This window comes from Canis lupus, chromosome 6 (genome assembly GCF_048164855.1).
Source record: "Canis lupus baileyi chromosome 6, mCanLup2.hap1, whole genome shotgun sequence".
In the NCBI taxonomy this organism is placed as follows: domain Eukaryota; kingdom Metazoa; phylum Chordata; class Mammalia; order Carnivora; family Canidae; genus Canis; species Canis lupus.
The window spans coordinates 64,784,843-64,810,314 of record NC_132843.1 but is presented as its reverse complement, the minus strand read 5'-3'; the positions used below and the strand labels follow the sequence as shown (position 1 = coordinate 64,810,314).

General features: G+C 50.5%; 1 protein-coding gene and 1 long non-coding RNA gene across 7 annotated transcripts in view; one reads left to right on the top strand and one right to left on the bottom strand.

Moving 5' to 3' along the window:
• NMNAT2 (nicotinamide nucleotide adenylyltransferase 2) overlaps positions 1 to 25,472 on the bottom strand; it is a 194,486-nt gene that overhangs the window by 15,004 nt on the left and 154,010 nt on the right. For 5 of the 6 annotated variants that reach the window (XM_072830953.1, XM_072830955.1, XM_072830951.1 and 2 more), the window contains 7 exons: positions 22,813 to 22,901; positions 21,960 to 22,027; positions 18,969 to 19,047; positions 15,618 to 15,744; positions 14,079 to 14,159; positions 12,833 to 12,877; positions 8,620 to 8,696 (listed from right to left, as the gene is read on the bottom strand). In XM_072830953.1, coding sequence (XP_072687054.1) covers positions 8,620 to 8,696; positions 12,833 to 12,877; positions 14,079 to 14,159; positions 15,618 to 15,744; positions 18,969 to 19,047; positions 21,960 to 22,027; positions 22,813 to 22,901 — 566 coding nt within the window. The remainder of the gene's footprint in view (positions 1 to 8,619; positions 8,697 to 12,832; positions 12,878 to 14,078; positions 14,160 to 15,617; positions 15,745 to 18,968; positions 19,048 to 21,959; positions 22,028 to 22,812; positions 22,902 to 25,472) is intronic. The other variant, XM_072830956.1, reaches the window with a different exon arrangement.
• On the top strand, positions 8,387 to 10,266 carry LOC140635789 (uncharacterized). Its single transcript, XR_012033114.1, has 2 exons — positions 8,387 to 8,726; positions 9,219 to 10,266. It is a non-coding gene; the product is annotated as an uncharacterized lncRNA (long non-coding RNA).

The following is a 25,472-nucleotide window of genomic DNA, read 5'->3' as shown; positions in this document are numbered from 1 at the left end:
CTCCGTAATCCTTCTGATGTGCACCAACCTCTGAGAAACTGTTGCTATAAATCACATTGGCAGTTGCCTAAGCTGCTAATTCTCTGGCTTGGTTTGGGAGGTGGTGAAAATGAGATACTCGTGCAACAAACACCTCTGAAGATTCCAGCAAAAACGAGGATGTCGCCCTTTGCCCTGGAGAGTAGAGGTGGTTGGGGTGGACATTTGAAAACAGAGGAAACACGGGGTTGCTCAGGCTCTCCTTACCCATGAGCCTGCAGGAGTGTGCTCAGGCCCCTGGCACGGAGCTGTTATTCCAGCTTATTCCACCTGCCTGTTTACAAAGAGTTCTCCGCAGGTCTTGCCTCAGCAGTGGGGAGGTGGGTGAGTAGCCAAGGTAGCAGAGCTGTCTTTCTTGGCAAATCCCTTTCCTGATGCTGACCAATGTGAGCCCATACTGCCAGGCAGTTAGCAGGATCAGAGTAGTCTTCTTCGCTCCCCTCTCCCAGCATACAACGGGACTCCCTCCCGGTTGAGCTCTGGCCTGTGATGTCTGAGGTGGGGGTCTGTGACATTCATCCTGTTCCAACTTCCTGCTCACAGGCATATCTTTTCATCCTCTGGTCAAAGGCTCCCCAGGGGAGGCAGGGGTGGGGATGGGGAGAGGAAGTGGGAGGGGGTGGACTCTGGTTCCCCAAATGTGGGGAATCTGAAGGAAGGATATGAGACATGTTGGGGCAGGAAGCAACTTGGCCTTGGGAGAGAGAACATTCATGAGGACCCAGGCGGCAAATCTGGAAGGAATGTGAAGTTATGATCATCATCCCTCTGGGAGGCTGAATTTCAAGATCTGCACTGTTGGATTTGGGGGATGCTTTGGGTTGGGGATGCTTTTGGGTTGGCTCTTAGCCAAGTACTTCCCTGGGTACCAGGGAGAGAGAGTTGAGCAAGACAGACATGGCTTCATCTCTTGGATCAATCCCTACCTAGTAGGAGGCAGTAAACAAATGATTGATTATTTCAAGTGTATCTATTGCTATGAAGGATAACAGTAGGTTACTATTAAGTGGCTAATATCTTGTAGTGGCTAATATCTTACGGGTAACTGGTAAAAGTGTGGGCCACACCTCATGGTGGACTTAAAAGTCTCTTATGGGCCAACCTCCTCCAACTAAGCTACACTCAGGTACTCTTTCATTCTTTCATTCTGCAAACTTTTATGGCATGTATATGGTAAATGGGGCACTCTCCTGGTGTTGCCAGATAAGACAGGCAAATCTAGTGTACTCATACAGCTTACCTTCCCAGTAGGGAGCAACCATAAACAAACATGTAAAGAAGAAAACATGAGGTGGAATTAAGTACAAGATTGAATATAAAACAAAATGACCTTTAAGTTAAAACTAAAATGACAAGAAGGGGCCAGGCATAGAAATATCTGGGGTAAGAGCACTCCTAGTTAGGCCACAGCTAGTGCAAAGGCCCTGAGGTAAGAAAAACAATTTAAAAACCAAAACAGTGCAAAGCAAAACAAAATAGGTAGGACTGAAGCACAGAGAAGTAGGAAAAGTAGACAAGGACCAGATCAGAGATGGAGTTTCATTCCAATTGCAAACAGAAGTCATTAAAATGTTTTAAACAGAAGGTTTGACTTCCATTGACAAAAGGATCCAATTTACATGGATTTAGTCAGGCAAGCCTAACTGGTTAGATCCTCTGTAGAATCATTCTGAAATCAGGATTCAGAATCCTGACCATCTCCCCCAGACAGTGCCCTCTTCTCCAGGTGTAGCACCTGGGTGACTTGGGCTCACCTGTGTTTCTTCTCCAGATGAGGGTGTTGACAGATGGACAAGGGACCATCAGTAAGGAGGGAAAGAAACACGTATGAAGGTATCTGTTCTGTGCCACGCACAGTCCTGGGAGCTTTACTGAGTACTACACTGAATCCTTACAACAATGGTCTTCTGAAATATGTGCCTCAGTTCTCCATTCATAAATGGGGAAATCAAGACTCAGTGAGATATAGTTCTAGTTAGTGGATTTGAACCCGCTCTGATCAGCTTTAAAGGCTCTGTCTGCTACATCAAACTTCTTAGATCCATTTCTTAAGACTCACATTTTAGTGACTTGAAACTTTTTTGGTTTGAAAATATATTCTATCTTGTTTGTTTCTCCACCCGGGGAGGTTTATCATGAGCTTCCTCCGTTCGTTACTCTACATCGCCCCCTGGAGTATAAAATTTTGTATCCTTCCATCTGGGTTGCAAAAGATGCAAGGTGTCCAGTAGAAGCCACACTGTGGGTTGGGGTGTGTGTGAAATAGGCCCCACCTATTTCAGTAAAGAATCCTCCACCCTTGTTGTGGCCTCTGTTCCTCTCTGGGGGGAAAGCAGGGCAGAGGTTAGTATGATCAGAGATGAGAAAGTGGGAAGGCATTTCCAGAATGACTCTCTTAAGTGCTAATAAATGAGTGTTCCTTCAGAGGGGTTTCCCAGAGGAAATTATCCCCATTCTCACTTCCAATTTGGGGGTGTGGGAAGGCAAGAGATTCCAGACTCAAGTCGAAAGCTTGTAAACCAAACCAATAGTATCTTTCACACGAGAACCAGAATCTTCCATGATAGGAGCTAAGCCTCCTTCCCTAGAGTCTGTAAATCTGACATTGGTTTTATCAGTGTGGAGGCCTAATCCCCGGGGTGGAAGTGTCCATGGGGCTTCCTGGCTGGGGCTGGACTGTCTGATAAAAACCATCTGAGCCTGAAAGACCAAATGTTTGTCTTTGCTCTATGAGTCCTAGCGCCCTGGGATTTCTTCTGGAGTGGCTAGGGCCCCTGACTTCTCTGTTTATTTTCTTTGGTTGTTTTCCCATAGCTGGTGGATGTAGGAAGCAGTTAGCCCATGGCTGGTTGGCTGGAAAACTGTGGGATCCAGCCAATTAGAGCCAGCCTATGGAATGCTGGGTTTCAAGAAGTACAAAAAGAAAGAAAAAGAAAAAACAATTTCCTTACTGGCCCATCTCAGGTGCCTAAAGTTCCACCTTCAGATTTTCATTCCTTTGGGTTAATTATTGACCCTTGCTCATTTAAAATGCAAATACCATTTGAAAGCAGCTAATATCTTTAATCATTAAACTTAATGATTTTGTCTGTTCGCTGAAAAGTCCAAACCTTCTCAAATAAAGACGAAGCTAAACCTTCTATTTCAACCAGCCAGAACCATCTCCCAGTAGCTCTTGTCCCCACCATTAGATCTTTTACAGCCTTCTCTCAACTCAAAAAGCCCATCTCTTTCCACCCGCTTAACCCAATCCTGCCCATTACTCAAAGCCCAGCTCAAGTGCGCCCCTTTTGCAGCCTGCTATGAAATATCTATCATCTATCTATCTATCTATCATCATCATCATCATCATCATCATCATCACCATCTATCTATCATCATTCTCATTCTTCTCATGTATTTTATGGATTAGGAATCAGAAGACTTGTGTGACTTCCACTTCACAGGAGTGTGCTAGGGGTTAACTGAGCTGATCCACAAGAAATATCAAAGTATTTATTATCTAGAAAGTAAAGTGCACATAGTAAGAAGCTTTGTCTATTTTGTTTTCTCTGCTCATTCAGCCCCAGAACAAATGTCTGGCCCTTGGTAGGTAGTCAATGAATGTTTTAAAACCAATAGATGAATAATAGCCAACATTTATTGAGTGCTTACTAGTTTCAGGAACTCTTCTAAACTTTTTACAATTTTATTTCATGCAATATAAAAATGAATATAATAAAAAAGATACTTTTAGATCGCAAGTGCTCTAAGGACAAGTAACATGCTTATATTCATCCTGGGCTCTAATAATATGTGTTAAGTTGAAATATTGATTGAGGGATGCCTAGGTGGCTCAGCCATTGAGTGTCTGCCTTCGGCTCAGGGCATGATCCTGGAGTCCCGGGATCGAGTCCCGCATCAGGATCCCTGCATGGAGCCTGCTTCTCCCTCTGCCTGTGTCTCTGCCTCTCTCTCTGTGTGTGTCTCTCATGAATAAATAAATAAATAAAATCCTTAAAAAAAAGAAGAAGAAATATTGATTGAAGGAAAGAATGCTTGGATCAGAATTAATTTGCCAGACTGCCTTCTTTTATAATGGACAAAGCAGCGGATGGACACAGCAGCTGACAGCACAAGCCCTAGACAACTGATTTTATTTGGGGGAGGAGAGTGAATGTAACAGCTTCCCGCTTTACAAATGTGTGTCTCTGGCTGACCCTTTATTCCTTGGCCTTGACTTCCCACAAATGCTGGTCCTTGCTTGGATACCTGTCTTCGTGCTGGTGCCAGGATGATGTAGCACAGCAAAGATCAGGTCCCCTAGGGGAGACTAACTCTGTAATAGAAACCCAGGGATGGGAAGGGCTGTGTGTGTGTGTGGGGGGGGGGGTGTAGAGGTGTCCCTGGGGGTTGATCTCCAAGGTTAGCCCAGGATCCTGGATCTTGAATTCTCTAAGGAATCAAGAATGAAAAAGCCAACTGCCAGGCTGCACAAGCAGCTCTTTTGTATTCCACGGAGAGAAACTTGATGGATATGTATGGAATTTTCTGCCCCTGGAATGTAAGGGGAAGGGTGTGTCATTGGTCAGAGGAGGTCAGAATTTACTGTGGGCTAATGGATCTTTGTGCCTAATAGGAAATGCCCAAGGGATGTGTTAGGAGGTGGGGTTGTTCCTTTGACTGTGTGATTAGACTGCTGGATGGAGAGCACTCCTTCAGGAATCCCAATAGAAAGAGCTAGAGCGACTCAGCAGAGAATTTGTGACTGTGCCGGAGGAAGCCTTGGCATCCTGCTGTGGAACAGACCAGCTCAGCTACTTCCCAGCCCAGCTGGAGAACAAAGCTGCTCCACAGCCTGCTTTGAGCTTTCTTTACAGAAGGGTGGAGAGACTCCTATTTCTCCCCAGATCTGTCTGAACTAGTGGCTTCTCTCCTTCCTCCAGAATCCTGAGGATTCTGAAGAACATAGGAGGCTAGGATGTGGAGCCAGGGCCTGTGGCCTTCCCAAGAAGCTTGGTTCTTCTCCCCACCTCCTGTCCCCAAGTCTATGGGCAGATTCAGGGGTTTGGGCTCCTGGTGACCAAACAGAGGTCTGTGGCAACAAGTATCACTTGGGACACCAGGTAATGAAGAAACCCAGCGTAGGTCCGTATGCCTTGTCCCTGGTAATCTCATGGATAGGAACTAAAAACCCTAAAATGGACCCCTTCCAGGCAAACTCCAGAGGGTAGAATTTTCTAGTAGAATAAGCAGGACTCACCCCATACCCAGTCATTAAAGTAAGGCCTTCCTTTTCTAGACCCTGAAATCCAACCATCCTCAAACAGGGACTGTGGAATAAGCCATTGAATTACTCACTAGTTAGTAGTTACTAACTAACTACATCCCCCTCTGCCCAGCCCAACCCTATTTCTAGCAGAGAACCGGACTCTGTACCAGAAGACCCTAGTCTCTAATTCTCAGGGCAGTAATCAATGTTTTACAGTCAGTGGCTATAAACTCACAGAAGAGATTTCTCTAGATATCCCGAGGATGAAAGAAAATAGAAAGATACCCTTAGAACAGAAAGAAGAGGTTCTGCATTCTCTCCCCCCCCATTCCCCCCCCCCCCATTTCTACACTAGAAGGAACCTAGGGATCTGTGAAAACCAGATCTCTCCTCCCTCCTAGAGCAAAACCTCCCAGGGACAAACCCTCAGAAGAAAATGGGTCTTGATGATCATTGGTGGGTGGGGCCCCCGCGCTGGGCTTCCAGACTGGGCCAGGAGCCCCGCAAGTGGCCACGAATGTCCAGACAAGGAAGGCGTCCGTGGGGACCCTGATGAACAAATGTTCGTGTTCAGGGCCGACGGAAGCCTTTGAGGTTCTGCTAATCAGTAATACAATAACTGAGACTAACTTCCCATCATCCCTGTGGAATAGATCTAGACTTGAATTTTAATTTGATTTAAATAAATCAAAGGTGATATTTCTAGCACACCTCTTTTGTGGGTTGAGATTCACACTCATTATGTAAGGAAACAGCTCCTTGATTTTTTTTTCCCCCTCTGCCTCAGGTGCCACAATTCTAAGGACTCCACAGATTGGCTGTGGGTTAAGTTAGGGGACAGAGCAGTTGAGTGAGAAGGGATGGGGAGGTAGAGCTCTAGGCTCCAGAAAGCCTTTTGGCGTGAGCTTTGTCTACTTCACCCAAGTCCCTGCTGCCTGTGCTGTGGATTGGGATTCGTACCAGCCAGGCAGGAGGGATGTGGGTTCCTGTTGGCCCTCTCGTTGTGCTCTCTGGCTGCAGCCGGGCTGGGTGCTCTGGATCTTCAGAGTCACCAACCAAGGGGGAACATAGCTGAATAAGTGAGGGTCTCACTCCACCTTCATGGTCACTTTCCCAGTTAATCAACAGCTTTTGGTTTCTCTCTTTTTTTTTTTTTTTTGTCTCAACCACCATGTCATGTCAACACCAGAGCCCAATGGGAAGAGGAGAGACCTGGGTCTCCTTTTCTTGGTCTTCAAATGTCGGATCTGCCAACAGCAAGAGAGACCATTTTGGAAAGAAGTCAGAGGACCTGAGGTCAGCGATCTAACTGGGAGGAACAGAGGACTGGCTGTGCTTCCAGGGTCCCCATGCTATAAATTCCAGGCTCCACAGAGGGGGAGGTGTGCCCCTGAGAGGGGGCTCCAGAGATTCCCTGCTCCTGTAGGCGGCCCTTCAGGCTGCTGCCCCAGGTGCTGACTTCATCCCTCCAGGACATCCGGGCCTCCCCAAGGGATGTGCCCCCCACAGCTGCCCCCCACTCCCTGATTTCCCTAGCTTCCTGAAAGAGCTCTGCTGAGATCTTGTACACAACTTCGGGTACAGTACTGTTTACTTTCACAGCACCTTGTGAAGTAGAGAGGAAAGTAAAAGTTAATTAAGTCACTTCATCCAGAACTGAAAGGAGGTTTAGAATTTCACCCGCAAGAAATGGTCCAGGGGTGGCGATGAAAGGCTTACACAGTATAATTCATCTGCGGGGAAACTCTCCCTGCCCTCCTGGTCCTCCCACAGCGTGTTAGCACTCACACCCTTCACCTGGAATATCTGTGTGTATGTCTGAGATAGTTTAGGTAAATTCCTTTAGGAACATTTGTTGTATGTAACTGTGTGTGCAGCACTAGGCTGGGCACTTCACGTACACAATCTCATTTCATTTTCCTCAAATCCTATGAGGCAGGTACTATTATTACACCCATTTTAGAGATGGGAAAAACTGAAGGTCAAGATAGATTTTTGTCATGAGCTGTGTTGGAATGGACCTGGAATCTGGAATCTGATCCTGAAGGTCTTCTCTCCCTCTTCAGAGAAATACATGTATGTACACGAAAAAATTTCATATGCATACGTCTTGCCACCTAATACTGCCTATTTTTTCAAATGTCAGAATGTGTTAGGTAACATGGTATAGATTTTTAAAAACACAACCAAGATGTACTATGTGAAGTGATGTTAAACTTACTCTGATAACATTTTGCAATATATACACATCTCAAATCATTGCATTCTACACCTTAAGCTAATACCATGTTACGGGCAGCCCGGGTGGCCCAGTGGTTTAGTGCCGCCTTTGGCCTAGGGTGTGATCCTGGAGACCCAGGATCAAGTCCCACGTCGGGCTCCCTGCATGGAGCCTGCTTCTCCCTCTGCCTTGTGTCTCTGCCTCTCTCTCTCTCTCGAATAAACAAATAAAATCTTTAAAAAATAATAATACCATGTTACATATCAATTATATCTCAACAAAACTGGAAAAAAATCTGATTCCCAGAGAGTTGAGTGGTTTGCATGGGGTCTCACAGCAGGTTCGTAAAGAAAGCACGAGATCTGGAATTGCTGCCTTGAGAATCCAACTTGCACAGGGCTATGGAATTGGGAACTAGCAAAACTCAGGCTATCCAGTGAACGAATTAATGAAAGAGCAAGAGCCAACGTACAGACAAAGGTGAGTAACTTAGGAATTAGCTGGTTTAAGACCATCAACATCAGATCTGGCAACAAAAGATGTACATTGAGCTTCCAAGTGGTATAAGTTTAACTTCCTGTTTCCTTCTCTTCCCTAGTCAATTGCACGAAGGATCCTACTGACCTTTTGCCATTAATGCCTCTCCTCCTGACCCCTTTCTTCTTGTTGAGGGAATTCTAGGGTGGTATTTACTACCTCTTCAAAAGGAATCAAAGGAAAACAAAACACACATAATCTCAAAAGGGCGAAGGCTTTCTTTAAATCCTTCCCTCCCCCACTTACTGCCACACAAAGACACTCCCAAGTACTCCCTGGAGAAGGTATTCCATGACTCAGATTGCTTTCTTCCAAGGGGCTTTACAGGAGCAAGATCGAGGAGGAGTGAGCACAAAAATGCAGTCCGGGATAAAGCTTGGGATAGGTGGGAACTTTCTTCCATAGTGACGTGAATGGATCATCCTCTGGGGAGCTCCTCGAGATGGGATGCTCGGATTGGGGAGGGAGGTAGTAGGGGAGGCGTGGAAAAAGCAAAGGCTGGAACCAGGTGCCCCCTCCCCATCCTTCCCAAGGCAGCTGTGTGTGGTGCTGCAGTAACCCTGCTACTCACATCCGCCTCGTTCCAGAGCCCCGGGATGCAGAAGGATTCCAGCAGGTCACTGCCACACAGCAGCAAGATCCGCAGCTCTGAGGAGGGGGAGCAAAGATTGCACAGGGGTAAGTGGAGACCTGGAAAACATGCAACTCCCAGCCCTTCCCCTGTTAATACAGAAGTCACCAACCCTTGGGGTTCCAGCACCCAGCTCTTCCAGGCTCCCCTGCACTGTGTGGTGCGTGCAGTATAGAAGCCTTTGCCCCCCACGCCCCTGGCTCATTTACAGACCACTCTTGCCCTTTGCGAGAGGAGCTGTCATTCAGGGAGGGTCTTGGCTTGCCTGGTTCGGAGGGGTTTCTGGGGGCCCGGGTCCTTCCGTGCTAAACCAGGATGGTTGGTCATCCCAAGAGAGACCGAGCCAGCTATGTGACTTGTCTTAGATCTAAGGGGCTCTCTCTTTTGCTCCCCATCAAACTTAATTGTCAACATAGTTTGGCTTCCATGCTGCTGTGCATTATCCAGGCTTCATCACAAATGCTGACACGACGGGGGGTTGGGGGAACACCGAGTGTACCCATGCGCTACTGAGTTAATCAGATGTCCTCCCTTTCCAGGGCCACCGCCCTCAGCAAACAGCTTGAGAAGCAAGGCTGAGCCCACCCGCCTCCTTCCCAGGCGGGCTTCCTGCTTGTCACTTATTTTCCTTTCCTCCCGAAGCCTGCCCTGAATTATCCCAGCATGGCCCATCATGACAGGCAGCAAACTCACTGACTTATTAAAACTGAGCAGTGAGGAGAAAAGGATCCCAGGATTCTCAGAACCACGTGGGGGAAGACCTCTGCCTGGGTGTGACTCAGTGTGCAGCGTGTGGTTCCCAGGCACCCTGGGCCCTCTGGCAAGAGGCCGTGGCTGTGGGCATCTTGTCTGAAAGTGTGAGACAGCCCTGCTCGGAGCCTTCCAGAAACCACTGCCACCCTGCACCGACGCGGAGACATGGCTGTTAGGCCTGCCTGCCTGAGACCACACAGCTCCTCGGGGACCTCACAAGGACTTTCAGACAGTGACCTGGTCCCTGCTGCGGGAGTCTCCAGATGGCACAGAGAAGGAAGGCTGCTGGGCTGACGACAGTGCCAACATCTTGTTGTCCCACCCAGGGCAGCCCTTCCCCATGGGGCTCCTCCTCATGGAGCCATGGGGTCTTAGCTCCAAAATATTCCTGTAGCCTCCCCTCCCCTCTACATCATCCCGTAGCCCAATCTGCTTATGTACGGGGACCTTAATTTATCTTTATATCCCCAGGCCTGGCAGAGTGACCCGCACACGGTAGGTGCTTGGGACGTACTGAATAAGTGAACAGCAGACAAGTGACCACAGAGGCCGTGGAAGCAAGCTGTCCAGGAGCCTCCTGGGTGGACCTCATGGCCTTTGTTTTTGGAGTGGGGAAGGGGGGGCACGGGGAAGAGGTGTCTCCCTCCTTCCATGCTATGCCATAGGCCTTCTGGCCCAACTCCCCATCTGTGGAGATGAACCAGCCTTCATATGGCTGAGAGGAGCCAGACTGGGTTCATTCCTGGGATCCTACTGTTCCCATCCCCTGCTTGGAACCACCCAGAGCTCTGGAGCTCTTTTTCTGTAGAAAGAGAAAGAAGCCGAGGCTCTGGAGCTCTGACTGCCTAAGATTTCAGTTGGGTGGCCTTGTCCAGAGGATGTGGCAGCCCTTGGCTTTCTCTGTGTCAGTGGGTCTCAATGGCGGGGGGGTGGGGGGGGTGGGGGGGTGGGGGGGTGCAGAATGATCTGGTCCTGACAATGCCTGGAGACATTTTTCAGTTGTCAAGACGAGGGAGAGAGGTGGGCTCCCGGGATCTGGTACTCGGAGGGCAGAAATGCTGTTGAACATCCTACAAGGCACATGGCTCCCCCCACATCACAGAACTGTTTATTTCCAGATGTCTATGGTCCACAGTTGAGAAAGCTTTGCTCTACAGCCATGAAAATAAATCTCTTTTCTATTCCCAAGCCAGAAACTCATTTGAGTACATGGTTGGGGTTATTTTTCTTTCTTTCTTTCTTTCTTTCTTTCTTTCTTTCTTTCTTTCTTTCTTTCTTTCTTTCTTTCTTTCTTTCTTTTCTTTCTTCTTTCTTCTTTCATTTTTTTTTTTTTTTTAAAGCCAAAGAACAGAAAGCTTAAAAGTGAAGTCTCCACCTTTTCTTGCAGGACCAGAACAGATGCATTGGTCACAGACCCCAGGCCCCATAGCAGAGCTTGGGATGCCACGCGTGGCCGCTGGAGGGCAGCAGCGGTTCCTCCTGGTTTATCGCAGGAGCCCAACGCAGGCAGTTCCAGCCCGCAAAGCCCTGAGTCTGGAGCAGCCTCCAGGAGCAGTCAGGGGCTTAAGGACATGGAAACCGAGCCTTAGAGGCTAACTGAGCTGGGAGGAAATGGCTTTTTCTTTCTCGTGAGCCAGAGGGCCTTCCAGCACAGCAGTGTGGAAGCAGGGCAGCCCCCTTCGGCCTCCCTCCCCATCGTTCGCCCCTATGTAGGGATCTGGAGCCAGGAGGCCGAATCAGTGGGGCCCCAACCACACTCCCCTCCCAGGAATCCCGGGTCTGTGAAGCCCAGACCCCAGGGCCCTTTGCAGCTCCCCTTGCCCGCCAAGGCCACCTGTACCACACCAGGCCCCCAGGCCACGAATCTGTCCTAACATCTGGGGCCTCCCAGCTTTCCTTTCTTGGAAAGAAGAGCAAGATGGGGTAGGGCTAGCCCTGCCCGGTGCAAGGCGGCAGTAAGATAAGGAACTCTGAGGGTGCCGGCCTGAAGCACACTGCGCAAGCGCTCGTCTGTGCGCCTCTCTGCAGGCCCGGGAGCTCCAGGCAGCTGCAGCCAACACACTGGCCCTGGGGGCCGGGAAGGGAAACAGGGTCACGCTGAAGCTTGCCACAGCACAGGCTTTCTGGGACAAGGAGCGAGAGAAATAGACACTGAACACAGTTAAAGGTCTGAGGATGGCTCTGAGCCTGGCTGGTCAAGAAGACTTCCCGGGGAAGGCCGCTCGGGGCCAGGTGTGGACGGGCAGGGAGTGAGAGTGTAAGTAAGGCTTTGCTCTCTTCCTGGCCCTTGGGGCGTTTGGGCAGAACACCTCAGAACTGAGGAGTTTTGAGTACTCAGCATCTTTGTTGTTAATGCAATGTATTTCATATAATTTAATGCTTTGCATTGGCGGCATGTAACAACCAGTTTGCATACTTCCTGAAAAATCTTTAGAAATGGTTCTAACAAAACAGTAGGAGCCAACTCAGGTACGCCACAACCCCTCCGATCAGAGGGCATGACCCAGAGAAGCCCCTTGAGTGACGTCACATCTGCGGGGCCTCCTGGGAGAGAACCCGATGCTCCCAGGACCACAGCAGGAACACCTGACCTCCAGCCCCCGATGGAGGCAGACCAGGCAGGCACTGGCCTGGCGTATCTCTGCAGCTGGGATTCCAGATTGAGCGTGTCTGCTGGACACCAGGCTGCCCCTCACGCTAGAGTTCCAAGCATTCCAGTTGTCACCGACCTTTCCTGTCACCTGGTCCCGCGCCCACTCCTGCTCCATTCTGGCAGCTGTCTGTTCTTTCCCAGCCTCACACCCTTGTATCTCTCACCCGCCCTGGAACCTTGGGAAGAATCAGTTTTCTGGTTTGCTTCCCAGGGTCCGGCAGGACGCAGCTCATTTCCACGGGTGAGCCAGCTCCTTCCCATCTGACCGCCCGGTGGAGGCCCCGTCCACCCGCTCTGGCCTCGGGCCCACACACCCTCACACAGACGGGGGCGCCTTGGCCTCTGCCCCAGGCTGCGGGGAGGCCTTGGAGGCAGCTTTCGGCCTCCTCTCCCCTCCTTGCCCTCCAAGCCCAGAAGTCAGGAAGAAGAAAAAGAAGACAGGGGAGCTCCTCTGCCTCACGCAGTGTCATGGGCAAAAGAAAGGTCCCTCTGGCTGCCACTGAGGCCTAACTTCCACGTGTTTTGGATGAGGGAGAGGAGGCTCTGCAGGGAAAATTGCCAAGCCATCCCATCCTACCTCCTGGGGACTGGCCAGATGGGAGATAACTAAGACTCTCATCTAGTTTGGAGCAATCAGTCTGAGAGCAGACACAACTCAGGGTCTCCAGACCTCTCCCCTGCCCCACTTGGCCTCCGCCCCATAGAAGCAGGAAGCTCCAAGTGTCCCCCTTTTCCAGCCACACTTACCGATTTCCTCATACCGCATCACTGTGCCCAGATTGGCGTTCTCATCTAGGGAGGAAAGAGGTCACGGAGAAGCATCAGGGAACTGACTTACTGCTCCCCAACACTCAGTCTGCCAGGGGCCTCCAGAGGAGTGTGTGGGATGGGGTTGAGTGTGGGGAAAGTGGGGGTCATTGCTTCCCTACACAGCGGGCATCCGTGCATGGTGAACGGGGAGCAGTCCAGCCCAAAATGGAGAGGGAGCATCGTCTCCTTGTGCTCTCGGGCAGGAATTCAGATTTCTGGGACTTTAATTGTCAGACAGCTTCACTGGGAAGCCAGTGACGAAGGCACACACACTCACGCTGAGCACCTTCTGTTTCTTTCTGTATTTTAGGGAGGCAGTCCACAAAAGCAATGTCCTCTACGCTTAGGGAAGCAGCTTTTAAAGTCACAAGGAGGTGGCCCTCTCTCCTTAGGGGCTGCCTGGTTCAAGGAACAGGCCAAACTGAACATGTTGAGATTTTTCCCACGGCAGATGCAGCATGAGCCCGTGGGAGACGAGAAAGGTGGAGCCTTTGACACGCGGCGCTCTTAAGTGTGCAACACCCACATGGGGGTCCCTGGCATGCACAAAACCACAGAGGTGCCACCTGGGTCCCTCATCTCCTCTCCTCCTCGGTCACCCCTCTTAGTTCCTTTTCAAGATGCCTGAAATTGGAAATCTCAGAAACGGCAGAAGTCAGCCCCAGAGAGTCTGAGGAATGAGGTCTAGACCTTCAGCTCTTCCGCAGAGTTGAATCGGGAGACCCTGAAAGAGCCCCCAGAGACTCGGATGCTCTCATCCATGCTGAGTCCTTGAAGGAACAGCCAGAAGCAGGGAATTAAGGGCAGAGCATGTGGGTTAGTAGCCTATCAGCAGGGGCACAGACACTGCCAGAGCTGGAAGGCCCCGAGGGAGGATTCCAGGCCCCTGAAAACTCTTAAGCATGTGGCCTCATTCTGTGTGTGGGGGTGGAGGGGGATGGGAAATGAGCACATCACCGCAGAGGGCCCTCAGCAGCCCCAGGGCAGGCTGGTCACACCCTCTGGCCTCCTGTAACTGCTTGGCCCTGCAGGCCTGGGGACATTTCTGTTTACTTCTCTTTTCTCTTCACCATGGCTCTATAAATGGTCATCCCACAGCAGGTGCTGGGAGATGTTTGCTGAATGAATATAGGGAGGGACAAAGAAGACACAGGACCCGGAAAGAGGGTCCTTGCTCCCTTACCCACAAAGGTGAAGCGCTCCACGGGCGGGCGGACACAGCAGATCCGGCTTAAACTTTCTCCCACCTTCCCCAAGATCTTGGCTATGGGAGAGAGCAAGACAGACAGGGACAGAGGGAGAGAACCACTCACAACTTACAGCCCGGCATTTGGGACACTTAAACAACAGGGTTGCACTGGAGGGGGCAGGGGTTGGGTAGTGGGAGGCAGGAGGGTAGAGAGAAAGAACAGAAATATGACAGCAAACATTCCTTCTCGTTCACAGTCCAAGTCGCAAGCATTTTGAGCCATAGACTGGAATCTATATTCTGCTCGTGTTTAATATACTATTAAAAAATGGAAAATACGGAAGAGGGAAATAAATAAAGAAGAAAATAAAAAGCACCCATAACCCCATCCCTGGAGATAACCACCACTAACATACTGGTATATTATTTATTTTCCTCCATTTAAAAAAAATGCATTATGCAGGTATGTTTGCATACCATAAGTTGGCTCATATTCTGAATTTAAAAGACATATGGGCTATTTGGGTTGTTTTCATTTTTTAATATGAGCCTCAGCCTTCATTCCTTCCCATGAAGACGGACTTTATAATAATGAGACATCCTACTCAACCAGCCGAGAGGGATCCGGTTTTTGATGACCTCTCGGGGCCCTAATCCAGAAAATTTTTCTGAGCCCCCACATGTAGCTGTGTAAGAACGAATAAATTCTGCCTTTTTGTGAACTACCCTGTTTAGAACAGACTAATATAACAGCTTATGGTCTCTAGATGTGAAAAGTAATACCAGGATCTGTCCCTTGCAATTAGTTGGTAAAAAAAAAAACAAAAAACAAAAAACTATTGGAAAAAATGTGGACCTTGGTATTAAATAGTCCTGAATATGAACTCTGACTTTTCTACTTTTGAGCTGTGTGACCTTAGGCTAATCACTTGCCCTCTCTGAATTTGTTTTCCCTTGGTAAATGGGAACACAGTATCTATGTCACAGAATTGCTGCGTTAAATGAGAATCCGTGTAAAGCACTGAGCATTGTACGGGCATACAGTACTAGGCGTTGGGTAAATGTTGGAGCCCTTGCTCTTTGCCACTGAAGAGGTGGCTAAGAGTGTGCGATTCTGAATGCAGACACCTGGGTTTGAAAGCCTAGTCCTGCTACCTCATCACTGTGTGACCTTGGGCGAGATCCTCAACCCCTTTGAGAGAGGCAGAGAAAAATGCTGCCTTCTGTATTTTTAATTCCCAGCTAAGACAATTATATTTATATTTAAATGCAGAAAAAAATGCACGCCCATCAACCCTGTCTCTCTCTGTTTCTCTCTCTCTCTCTCTCTCTCTCATTGTGACTATTTCTCCCTGAGGCTCTATTTTCAGGACCAGAGCATCCGCATCACCTCGTTAAAAATGCAAAATCTCCTCTCCCTCCCAGACCTACTCAATCACATTCTGGAGAAGGACCTAGCAATTTGGATTTTAACAAGTCCTCCAGTTGATTCTGAAGTTTGAGAACCACAGCTTCACATCACTGTTCCCCTACCTGCAGTGGGCTTGGTGGACACGTTGCTGTTCTGGTAAATGGGCTGGGGGGTCTCATTCTGGGGCTGTCCGATCACAGGCGTCATGGAGGGTGTGTTGACATTGGAGAGGATGCAGCCAGTCACCCGCTGGGAAAAGGGAGAGGTACAAGGTTGGTGTCATTAGCCAAGTGACTTATGAGAAGCATTCCTAGTTATCTTCAAATGTTCATCTGCTCATCTATCTTGGGGAGGCCACTTGGAGGTGGTGGCTGGGGTGGCTTCTGGACCCAGCTGTACCATGTGGCTGCACTAGGCTGGCAGGAGGCAAGGCAGCTAGCTCAGGGCTGGAAAAGCATGGGGTCTACTGCTGCACAGACCCTGGTTCAAGTTGTTTGAGCTCTGCCCCCTTCCGGCTGCGTGACCTTGGATTGCGAACGTCTCTTGAACCTCAGCTCAAGAGTTGAACACGGACAGGCCACGTGGCTGCCTTACGGGGCTGTGGTGGGATGGCACATGTGAGCATCTGCAAAGCATTTGCCTGTAGAGTATTTGGCACCTGGCAGCCGATGTTGTAACCCTCTGTGTAACGTGCATACCTGCCCTCCCTGCCTGCTTCACGGGGCTCGAATGAGGTCATGTCTGCAAAAGGGCTGCGTAAGCTTGGGAAAGGTCATACAAACACCAGGCACTATCGCCACCTGCCGCCTCTCCAGGCCAGAGATGCCAATGACGGGGCCAAGGCAGAGAGCGGTGCCAGGCCAAGCAGGATGTGTTTGTGTGGCAGGAAGGGGGGGGCCTCTGGGCACTCGTGCGCCAGCTTGCCAGTGTGCATACACATCCCAGACCCAAGCGGAAATTCTATGCCTATTATCCATTGTGCTGTGTTATCTGGCCTGCTGCTTCCCTCTGGTGCCGCAGAAAGCAGAGAGCTGATAAGGCTGCATTCTTCACAGCTGACCCAGAAGCAACCCCCCTTCCCTGCTGTGGTTGTGAGAGCCCGCTACAGGGAAACAAAGGACGATTTTCAATCAGGTTAGCTTTCCAAGGGCTGTTGCTTATGCAAGGTCCCTTCCCTGAAAGCCGGTATCCCACCTCCGCGCACCACTCTCTCTGGATTCCTGAGTCCTGCTGCCAGAGAACCCCAAGCCCCAGGGCTGCCGTGACCCCCTGAAGGCACCTCCCCTGCACAGGCAGAGAGCAGCGCTGAATCCTCCTGAGCCCCGGGGAAGGGCAGGCATTTGTTCTGTGGGGTAACCTGTCACTTCTGCAATGCTCCTGCTGGCAGGAGGTCACAGCAGCATCCAGCCACATCTGGGAGCCAGCCGAGGCCGCTACCAAAGGCTCTTCTTAGCCTGCTTGATGGGATTCTCTGCCCAGTGGTGGCTGGTGGAGTGGAAGAGGCAGCCTGCCTTCTTTTTTATAATTATTTCACCTCCAGAAAAGAAAATGCCATGTTCTCATTTAGTAGCTGTCCTGGTAGCTGAGGACTTCTTGCTCCCGCTGCTTGCATGGCTGGTCCCGCTGGACTTGTTCTAGGTAGCGAAGAAGGGGAGCGTGCCCCACTCTGCCCCTGTCAGCCCTCCACAGGCTCTTACGTTCTCAGAGGCCTTTCCAAGCACAGCTGTGGGTCACCGACCAAGGAAGGCCTGTGTCACTCTCCTACAGGTCTATCTTCCACACCAGGAACACCGGCCTGATGGTAGAACAGGACAGATGGGGAGTCACCAGCCTCCACTCTCAGGCAGGGGCCCTTGGGACCCACTCACATTCTCTACTGGCCTCTGCCCATCATGTGACAGCTGAGCTGCTTGGCCCAGACTCTTGCCTCTGGGCAGGAGTAACGGAGGGAGGCTTCGGGAAGGCCAGGCGTGCAAACGGTCAAACAGCAAGCAGTCAGGCCTCAGAGCTGGTACAGCTAGGACTCGGGCATGTCTGCGAGGTCCCTGATTCCTCCTTTCCACCATGGAGTCTGAGGCTCCTGAGTGATAAGAAGGTGCAGAGGCCCCGGCTGAGCCCCAGCTGACATGTAGTGTGAGAAATAAACTTAGGGGAAGTTACTAAGATTTGAAGGCTGTTTGTTACCACGGCATATCTTAGCCTATCCTGACTAAGACAGTAAGATGGGATGTCTTTTGTCACTGCTGTTGTTGAGACCAGCCCAGGGAGCAAGTCAGGGCCACCCTATGTCGGAGTCCTTCCAAGGGGACCAGAGAAGGCTCAGGATGTGTGTGAGAGATTCTGAAAATGGCAGGAAGGGAGATGCGTTTTCTCTGATTCCAAGGGGGACCAACCCAATCGATCAAGCAGCCCCCAGCTAGAGCTCTCCCTCTTCCTCTTCCTCTTCTTCTTCCTATTCCTCTTGACTCCCTGGCTGGTCAGAAACCCTAAGCTCCAACTCTATTAAAATAAAGCACAGCTGCCCAGCTGGTGGAGCGTGAGGTGACCGGGGTTGCTGACCGCTCCCCCTGGGGACGATTCAGACACCCACTGACAGAAAACACAGATGGGTAGAGATGCTCCCCGTGTTAGAACAATGCCATCTGGTCTGCTGTTTGGGGCTGAGGAGGGCACCGTGACAGGGTGAGCGGAGGTGAGCGGAATCCATTGCACCTTGCCTTGGTCGGTCAGGCTTCTTGCTATGGAAGGCACTGCTCTTCATCCTATCGCCGTGGAAATCGATGGGCTGGTGTTGATCTGGGAAGGGTGCTTTCTGCACACTCTGATCACTTGTTATAATCTGGCAACCAGCTCTTCAGTCGCTACAACTGGGCGCAAGCCACTGGCTCCCATCTGTGTTCACCAAACAATGGCTGTGTCCTCAGATAGGTTGGCTCACCTCTTTGGGCTTCCTTTCATCCACTAATAGAACGAGGACCAGAACACTGTCTGCCTTAGAACTCACGTGAGGAGGAAAGAGCATGAACAAAGGTACGATGACTGGCAGGGGTGAGGTGCCTCGGCCACAGCCCCCGGGGCTGGAGTAAGGGGACTGGCAGGTGCTAAGCAGATGGGGCAGGAGCATCTTGGTGGCTTGTACCTCGTCCCACAGCTCCTCTGTTCTGCCTTCCTTGGCCAGGTCTCCTTCCCTACTCACTTTTTGAAGTCTCTCCTTAATCCCACCCTGGGTTTGCTGTCAGAAGATGAAAACCACCCCAAGTCATATGAAGCAGGGGGAGCGAGATGGGGAGCAACCCCTGGAACTATTTGGGTTCCTCACTGACTGCCCTCCTTCCTGCTGCTCGAGGCCTGCTATCCCACACAGCTGGCTGAGAAGCAGGAAACTGAACCAGGTCAGTAGGCCAGCAGCACCCTTCCCCAGCCTGCCCAGCTGCTGGGGGCCACCCTCCCTGCCCCGCCATGGCCCAGCTCACCTTCATGAGGTCCCGATGGTGTTCCAACACACTGCAGGTGGTTTGCCAGGTGTCCTGATAGCACTCCCAGGGGTCCACCCTAACGTAACCAGAAAGAGGTTTCCCTTGGATTCTGTTCTCACACTCTTTCTTTAGTAATTCCAGAGAACATAGCTCAGGGAACTTAGCCAAGCTGCTCACACCGAGATCCCAAATCAGATCAGATGTGGGCCTGAAACACCTCCCTACACCTCAGTTTCCCCGTCTGGAAAACGAGGACGGTATGGAGCTTTGGGAAAGTTATATGGTCTTTTGGTGCTCACCTTCCCCACCTGTAAAATAACTATGTAACTCTCTTGTGGGGTTATGAGAAGGGCTCCATGAGGTTTATAAAGTGCTTAGTACAGAGTCTGGCTCTTGTGCTTCCCCACAAGATGAAAGTTCTGCTCTGGGCCCTGTGGGATTGTGATAAGGATGAAAAGCCAGGCCTTCCTCAAGTGGTGGCTACAGATATTTGAATTGGGGGATCTGCCCCTGTGTGCCTCCCTGTACAGTGGGGGGCGGGGGAGGAGGCTTGTGGGCACATAGGGGAGGTGTGCCCCCAGACTGAAAGGCAGAGCCACACACACTGGTCGACTCCTCCTGTCCACCAGTGATGGGGGAACAGAGGACTAGCTGAGGACAAAGCACAAGCCCGGGGCAGCACACTGACAAGTCCTTGAAACAGGCAGAGGGACTTTCCTCTAGAGACTCGACTGCCTTGATGTTAATACTTTGCTAAGGGCAAAAGGCAATCTTAGCCCGACCCCCAGGGGCCTGTAAGTCTACTTTAATCTCTAAACCCTCAAGGTACGAGTTGGCAATCATCCCCCAAGCACAGGGCCCACCAGTATACATCTGAAGGGTCTCATGACTCAGGTTTTATTAGACGGTAATAAATGACCTTTTCCCAACAACAGCTAGCCCCCTCCAGGTCCTGGAAACCTTGCTTCCAAAACTCCTTCAAACCCCTCCCAACTCCCAGGTATTTAATCAGCCACCCCTCACAGGCCCGGGGCAGCAGCTCTTCCTGCCCACGGGTCCTGTCCCTGGGCTTCAATAAAACCACCATTTTGCACCAAAGACATCTCAAGAATTTTTCTTGGTCACGGACTCCGGACCTCACCCCACCAAACCTCACCTATATTCCAAAACTTCATCACCAGGATGTGAAATGAGCAGGGACCTAGCCCAGGCTGATGCAGAGCTTGAGCTTAATTGCCAACTTAATGAGCTGCTAAATTGGGATATTTCTCCAACATTTTCTCAGCAGTTGAGCATTCCCTGCCCACCTCCCACCGGGCACACACACCTAAGCTTCCCAGTGGCAGAGCTCACTGGAAACCCTGGAGAGGCAGCTTGTGCATCAGGCTCCCCGTATCCCTGCCCACCACCCGCCCGCCTGAAACCGGCAGAGCAGACAGGCTCCCCCAGCCCAGGGCCCCAGGGCCCCAGCCCCTGCCTCTGGAGCTACCTGGGCCTCCCCAGAGATCTCAGTTCTTGGAACTCTGATTCTCCCCAAGTGCCTGGAGCAGTGCAGGGGGGCGGGGAGGGGGGAAGAGCTGGGTAAATATTCGTTGAATGAATGAAGCAATTCTTCCAGAATTCTCTAGTCACATCCAAGCAGGAACAACCTCCTGCCGGTATTTTTCCCCATGGGACCCTGTTCTCCCCAGGAGATCCTGAGCCACGATGTTACAAGGCCTGGTTCCTCTCCCTGACGCCACCACAGAGGTGCTGTGCGCTGTGCTCCCTCAAAGCCCTTGAGCTCTCTGGGTCTGTTTCTCACCAGAGAAAAGGCAGCTGTCGCCGCCTGTATGAGGCAGCCTCTCAAGGGCAAGGGTTTCTCACACAAATCAGTGCTCACCACAGGCAAGGATCGCTATTTAATTATTATGGTCGCTTCCCTTCCCTGCTCTCCCTCCCTCCCACCCCATCTCTTCTCCCTCATTGTGAGGTCAGCTTCTCTTCACTTCCCTCCTTTCAGGGAAACCTCTAGGTGCAGCTTATTCTTCCGTGGGGGGAAATTACAGTACAAATGGTGTGCCATTATTTTTTTAAAGCGCCATTTTCTCATGCAAATTATAACTGTAGGAACTTTGGGGAGCACAATTAGCGTAATTAGTGGAAGCTTGCTTTAATTACACTGCACGGGCTCGCGGGCGTCTGCAGCTTGGTGAGGACCGTGCCCGGGGTCTGAGGGAAAGGCCGGAGCCGTCTCGCTCCCCCGGTCAGCGTGGAGCCCCAGGGAGCCCGAGTTCAGGAACAGGAAATGAGGAAGGCCAGGGAACATTCTCGAAAAGGTAGTGAGAGTCCATGGGAAGTAACTGAGGAGGAAAGTGGAGAGGCATTTCCGATTTCCTGGCCAGGCCTCACCCCTAATCCAGTGATGCTTCAGGAATACTCCTGGATCCCAAAGTCCCAGAGCAGAAGGAACCCTGAAGCTTCCCTCTTAAGTCTGCGGGGCCCTATGGCTTGTTATGAAACAAAGCTGTGGATAGGCTGGGCCACCTGAAAGGAGGCATAATTTCTGCCGGCAGGGGGGGCAGGGGGGACGAACACCTCTTCCGGCCTCCCCAACCCCGGGGGGGATCCAGATGGATAAGGGGACTCCTCCTCTTTCTTTCTTCCCTTCCCTTCCTTCCCTTCCTTTCCTTTCCTTTCCTTCCCTTCCCTTCCCTTCCCTTCCCTTCCCTTCCCTTCCCTTCCTTTCTTTCTCTCTTTCTCTCTCTCTTTCTTGGATTTCATTTATTTACTCTTGAGAAACCCAGAGGCAGAGACACAGGCAGAGGGAGAAGCAGGCTCCATGCAGGGAGCCCGATGCAGGACTTGATCCCAGGACCCCAGGATCACACCTTGGGCCAAAGGCAGATGCTCAACCGCTGAGCCACCCAGGTGCCCCACTCCTCTTTCTCCACTCACCCCCAGTGAGTCCCAGGCCACCCACTCTGGCAGTCGCCAGGCCAGCCCTACCTGATCCAATCGGAATTCTGGACGGCCAGCTGACACATGATGAGGCGGTGCCGGCTGGACACAAGGCCCTGGGGGACGACAGAGCAGTCACCGGGGGGCTCCCTCGGCTCCCCACGGCCTCCCGAGACCCCATCCCAAGCCGGCCCATTATTCAGGGGTGGCCATTTGCCAGTGGTGGCAGGGACCGAGGGTGTGGCCTCCCGCCTGTCCATCTGCCACGCAGACACGGTGACACGCCGAGAACGCAGGCCACGGGATGGGCCACGCCCAACAGGGTCAGGAGGCGAGCCTCTCTCTGGATGAAGCCGCCAACGCGTGCCCAGCACGGGGACAGGGATGACACCTAACCCCCGCAACGGTGCCTTGCCCCGAGGCTCCACCTGGCCGTGACCTCCCCGGTGCCCACCGACAGGTATGGGGGTGGAAGGGGGGATGGACAGCTGGAGGGCTCCTAGACCTTCCCGGACATGTGGCAGGGACCGAGTGGCAAGGAAGGGACTTCTAAATCAGATCAGAAAAGGCAAAGGTCTTTTCCTCCTAAACTCCAGAAAAGACTTGGCCAGGCCGCAACCGGCCGCCAGTGGCCCTCAGCGGTGCGGCCACCCCGCTTCTACTGAGCGCTGACCGGGCGGCGCTCCAGCGGTCCCCAGCGTGGGCACGGGCCTGGGCACTGTTCCTGCCAGCTGCTGCCCAGCGCCACCGGCTCAGGTGTGCCGGAGCACGACGCCTGCTATGGGGCATTGCGTGTTCCCAGGAGGTGTAGCCGAGATGGCAGGGGGGCAGCTGTGGGCTGGGAGAGCCACGAGGTGGGGGGGAGGGAGGGAAGGAGCAGAGAAGCAAAGGAGGAACCCACCTGTTTTCCATAGGAGTCGTGGACAGGAGAGACAATCCCACCAATCACGATAAACCTTCCGGTTTTGTGCAGATAATCCCTGGCTCTTTCTAATTAAGAGAAGAAAACCACACATTATAAAGAGGAAAAGTGTGGATCAAAGGTGATCTTTGAAATCAATACGTTCTGCTCTGCAGGGCTTATTGCCTTTAGGCTTTCTTGCCATTTACATGGAAAGGGCCAACTTTCTCAGTTATGTTGGTGATTCAAAAGGTTATGGGATGAGATCCTGGGCGCAAAGCAAAAGGATTTAGAACTCAAGGGGATTAAGGCCCTCAGCTGGTGGACAAGTCGGTGGCTCAGGGGGATTTAGAGCAAGCACCTCACTAAAGACCATTTGAGGGACAGATTGGGATTTACACCTTGGATCACTTGCAGAAATTCCAAAATGGAGAAAAGTCTTAAAAGGAAGAAGAACAAGAGGAAAAGGAGAAAAAGCAGCTGCCACCTTCTTATAATATGAAAGGTGGGTGATTGCTTCATGTCAGAAGAGAAAAACCACCGAAACAAATTTAAAAGGCCTTCTACATAATTAGGGAGAATTAACAGGAAACCCATCATTATAGCTGATTGAGAAAAGTTCAGTCACAGAAAAGCCTTTTTTCCTTTGGAAGGAATTTCTGATGCTGCTTTTAAAAATTTACCAGAGACAAGCTCGATTTCACTTCCATGAGAAAATTCAGAAAATTAGGAAGGGAATGAAAATTTTGGTCCTCACTTCCAATGGGGTTCCATATGCAAACCCAACAGGACCTGAACTTGTACCGCTGAGGAAATGTGGTGTGGACCTATTTTATAAGTGAACGATCCTGTACATGAAGGCGGCCCTTGGGTAGCAAGGCTGGTTGTGCCGTTTACAGGCAAGTTTCCAGGATCTCCTTGCTGCCTCTCTTAAAATTTAAAAATAAGTCTCATCCCATTTGCCTCTTTTTTTTTTCTGCCAATGTGAAATCTCTTAATTTCTTTTAAACAATAATTAACACACTATTTTTTAGCGCCGTTTTGGATGTAAAGAACAATTGAGCAGATAGTACACAGAGTTCTAAATACTCAGCCCCCACCTTCCTATCTCCACCCCCACACCATTCTCCCTATTATTATTAATATCTTGCATTAGTGTGGTTCATTTGTTACACTTGATGAGTCCATACTGACACATTATAATTAATTACCTATAGGCCATAGTTCCCTTGAAGAGACACCATGTTGTACCATCTATGGGTTTGTTGTTGTTGTTTTTCAAGCTTTTATTTATTTATTCATGAGACACATAGAGAGGAAGCAACATAGGAAGAGGGAGAAGCAGGGTCCAAGCAGGGAGCCTGATGTGGGACTCGATCCCAAGATCCCGGGATCATGACTTGAGCCAAAGGCAGATAGTTGCTCAACCACTGAGTCACCCAGGTGCCCTCCATCTATGGGTTTTGGCAATTGCATTAATAACATGTATTCACTGTTGCAGTTGCATTGAGAATAGTTTCCCTACACTCAAAACCCACTATGCTTCACCTATACATCCCTCTCCCTCCCCCTGCCACAGCCCCTGGTAACCACAGATCTTTTTATGATTTCTCTAGTTTTGTCTTTTCCAAAACACCAAGTAAGTTGGGATTGTACACTATGTAGCCTCTTCAGACTGGCTTCTTTCATTTAACAGTATGCACTTAGGGTTCCTCCATGTAGTTTTGTGGCTTGATAACTCATTTTTTAAATTGCTGAATAATATTCCATTGTCTGGATGGATCACCATTTCTTTATCCATCTGTACCATTTTTTAAAAGGTTTTATTTATTTATTCATGAGAGACACACACAGAGAGAGAGAGAGAGAGAGAGGCAGAGACACAGGCAGAGGGAGAAGCAGGCTCCATGCAGGGACTCGAACCTGGGACTGTAGGATCAGGCCCTGGGCTGAAGGCAGGTACTAAACCCCTGAGCCACCCAGGGATCCCCTGTACCATTTTTTTATCCATTCACCCATTGAAGGATATCTTGGTCACTTCCAGTTTGCACTGGTTTTGAATAAAACTGATATAACATTCACGTGCAGGTTTTTGCGTGGACACAGCTTTCAACTTGACTGTGTAAACATCTAGGAGTGTAGTGGCTTGGATCGTATGGTGATAGTACGTTTGATTTTTAAGAAACTGCCAAATTGGCTTCCAACGTGATCGTTCCATTTTGCATCCCCACAAGCAATGAATGAGTGTTCATGTTGCTTCACATCCTCGCTAGCATGGGGAACTGTCAGGTTTTTTTGGATTTTAGCCGTTCCGATAAGGTATGTGACCTCTGCTTTTTAAAAGAGTGATATTACTTTGCTCATTCTCAAGAAGTCTCATTTTGAGGCCACGGACAAATTGAAGACCTTACAACAAAAGCCTTTGGATATTTGGGTAAATTCCATGCCTCCCCTCTCTTCTCTTGGCCTTCATACTGCAGTCTTCACTGAGATCATTTACATCTGGCCCTTAGCTGTCACCGAGTCTCGGCTGCAATAAGTCAGAGCTCCCTTCCTCCCACGTCCTCTAAAAAGTGGCCCCTCCTTACTCTCCACTCACCCAAGCTTTTCATCAGAAGCTCTGCTCTACCTCACCTGTACTTCTGCCCGGCATCGCCCTG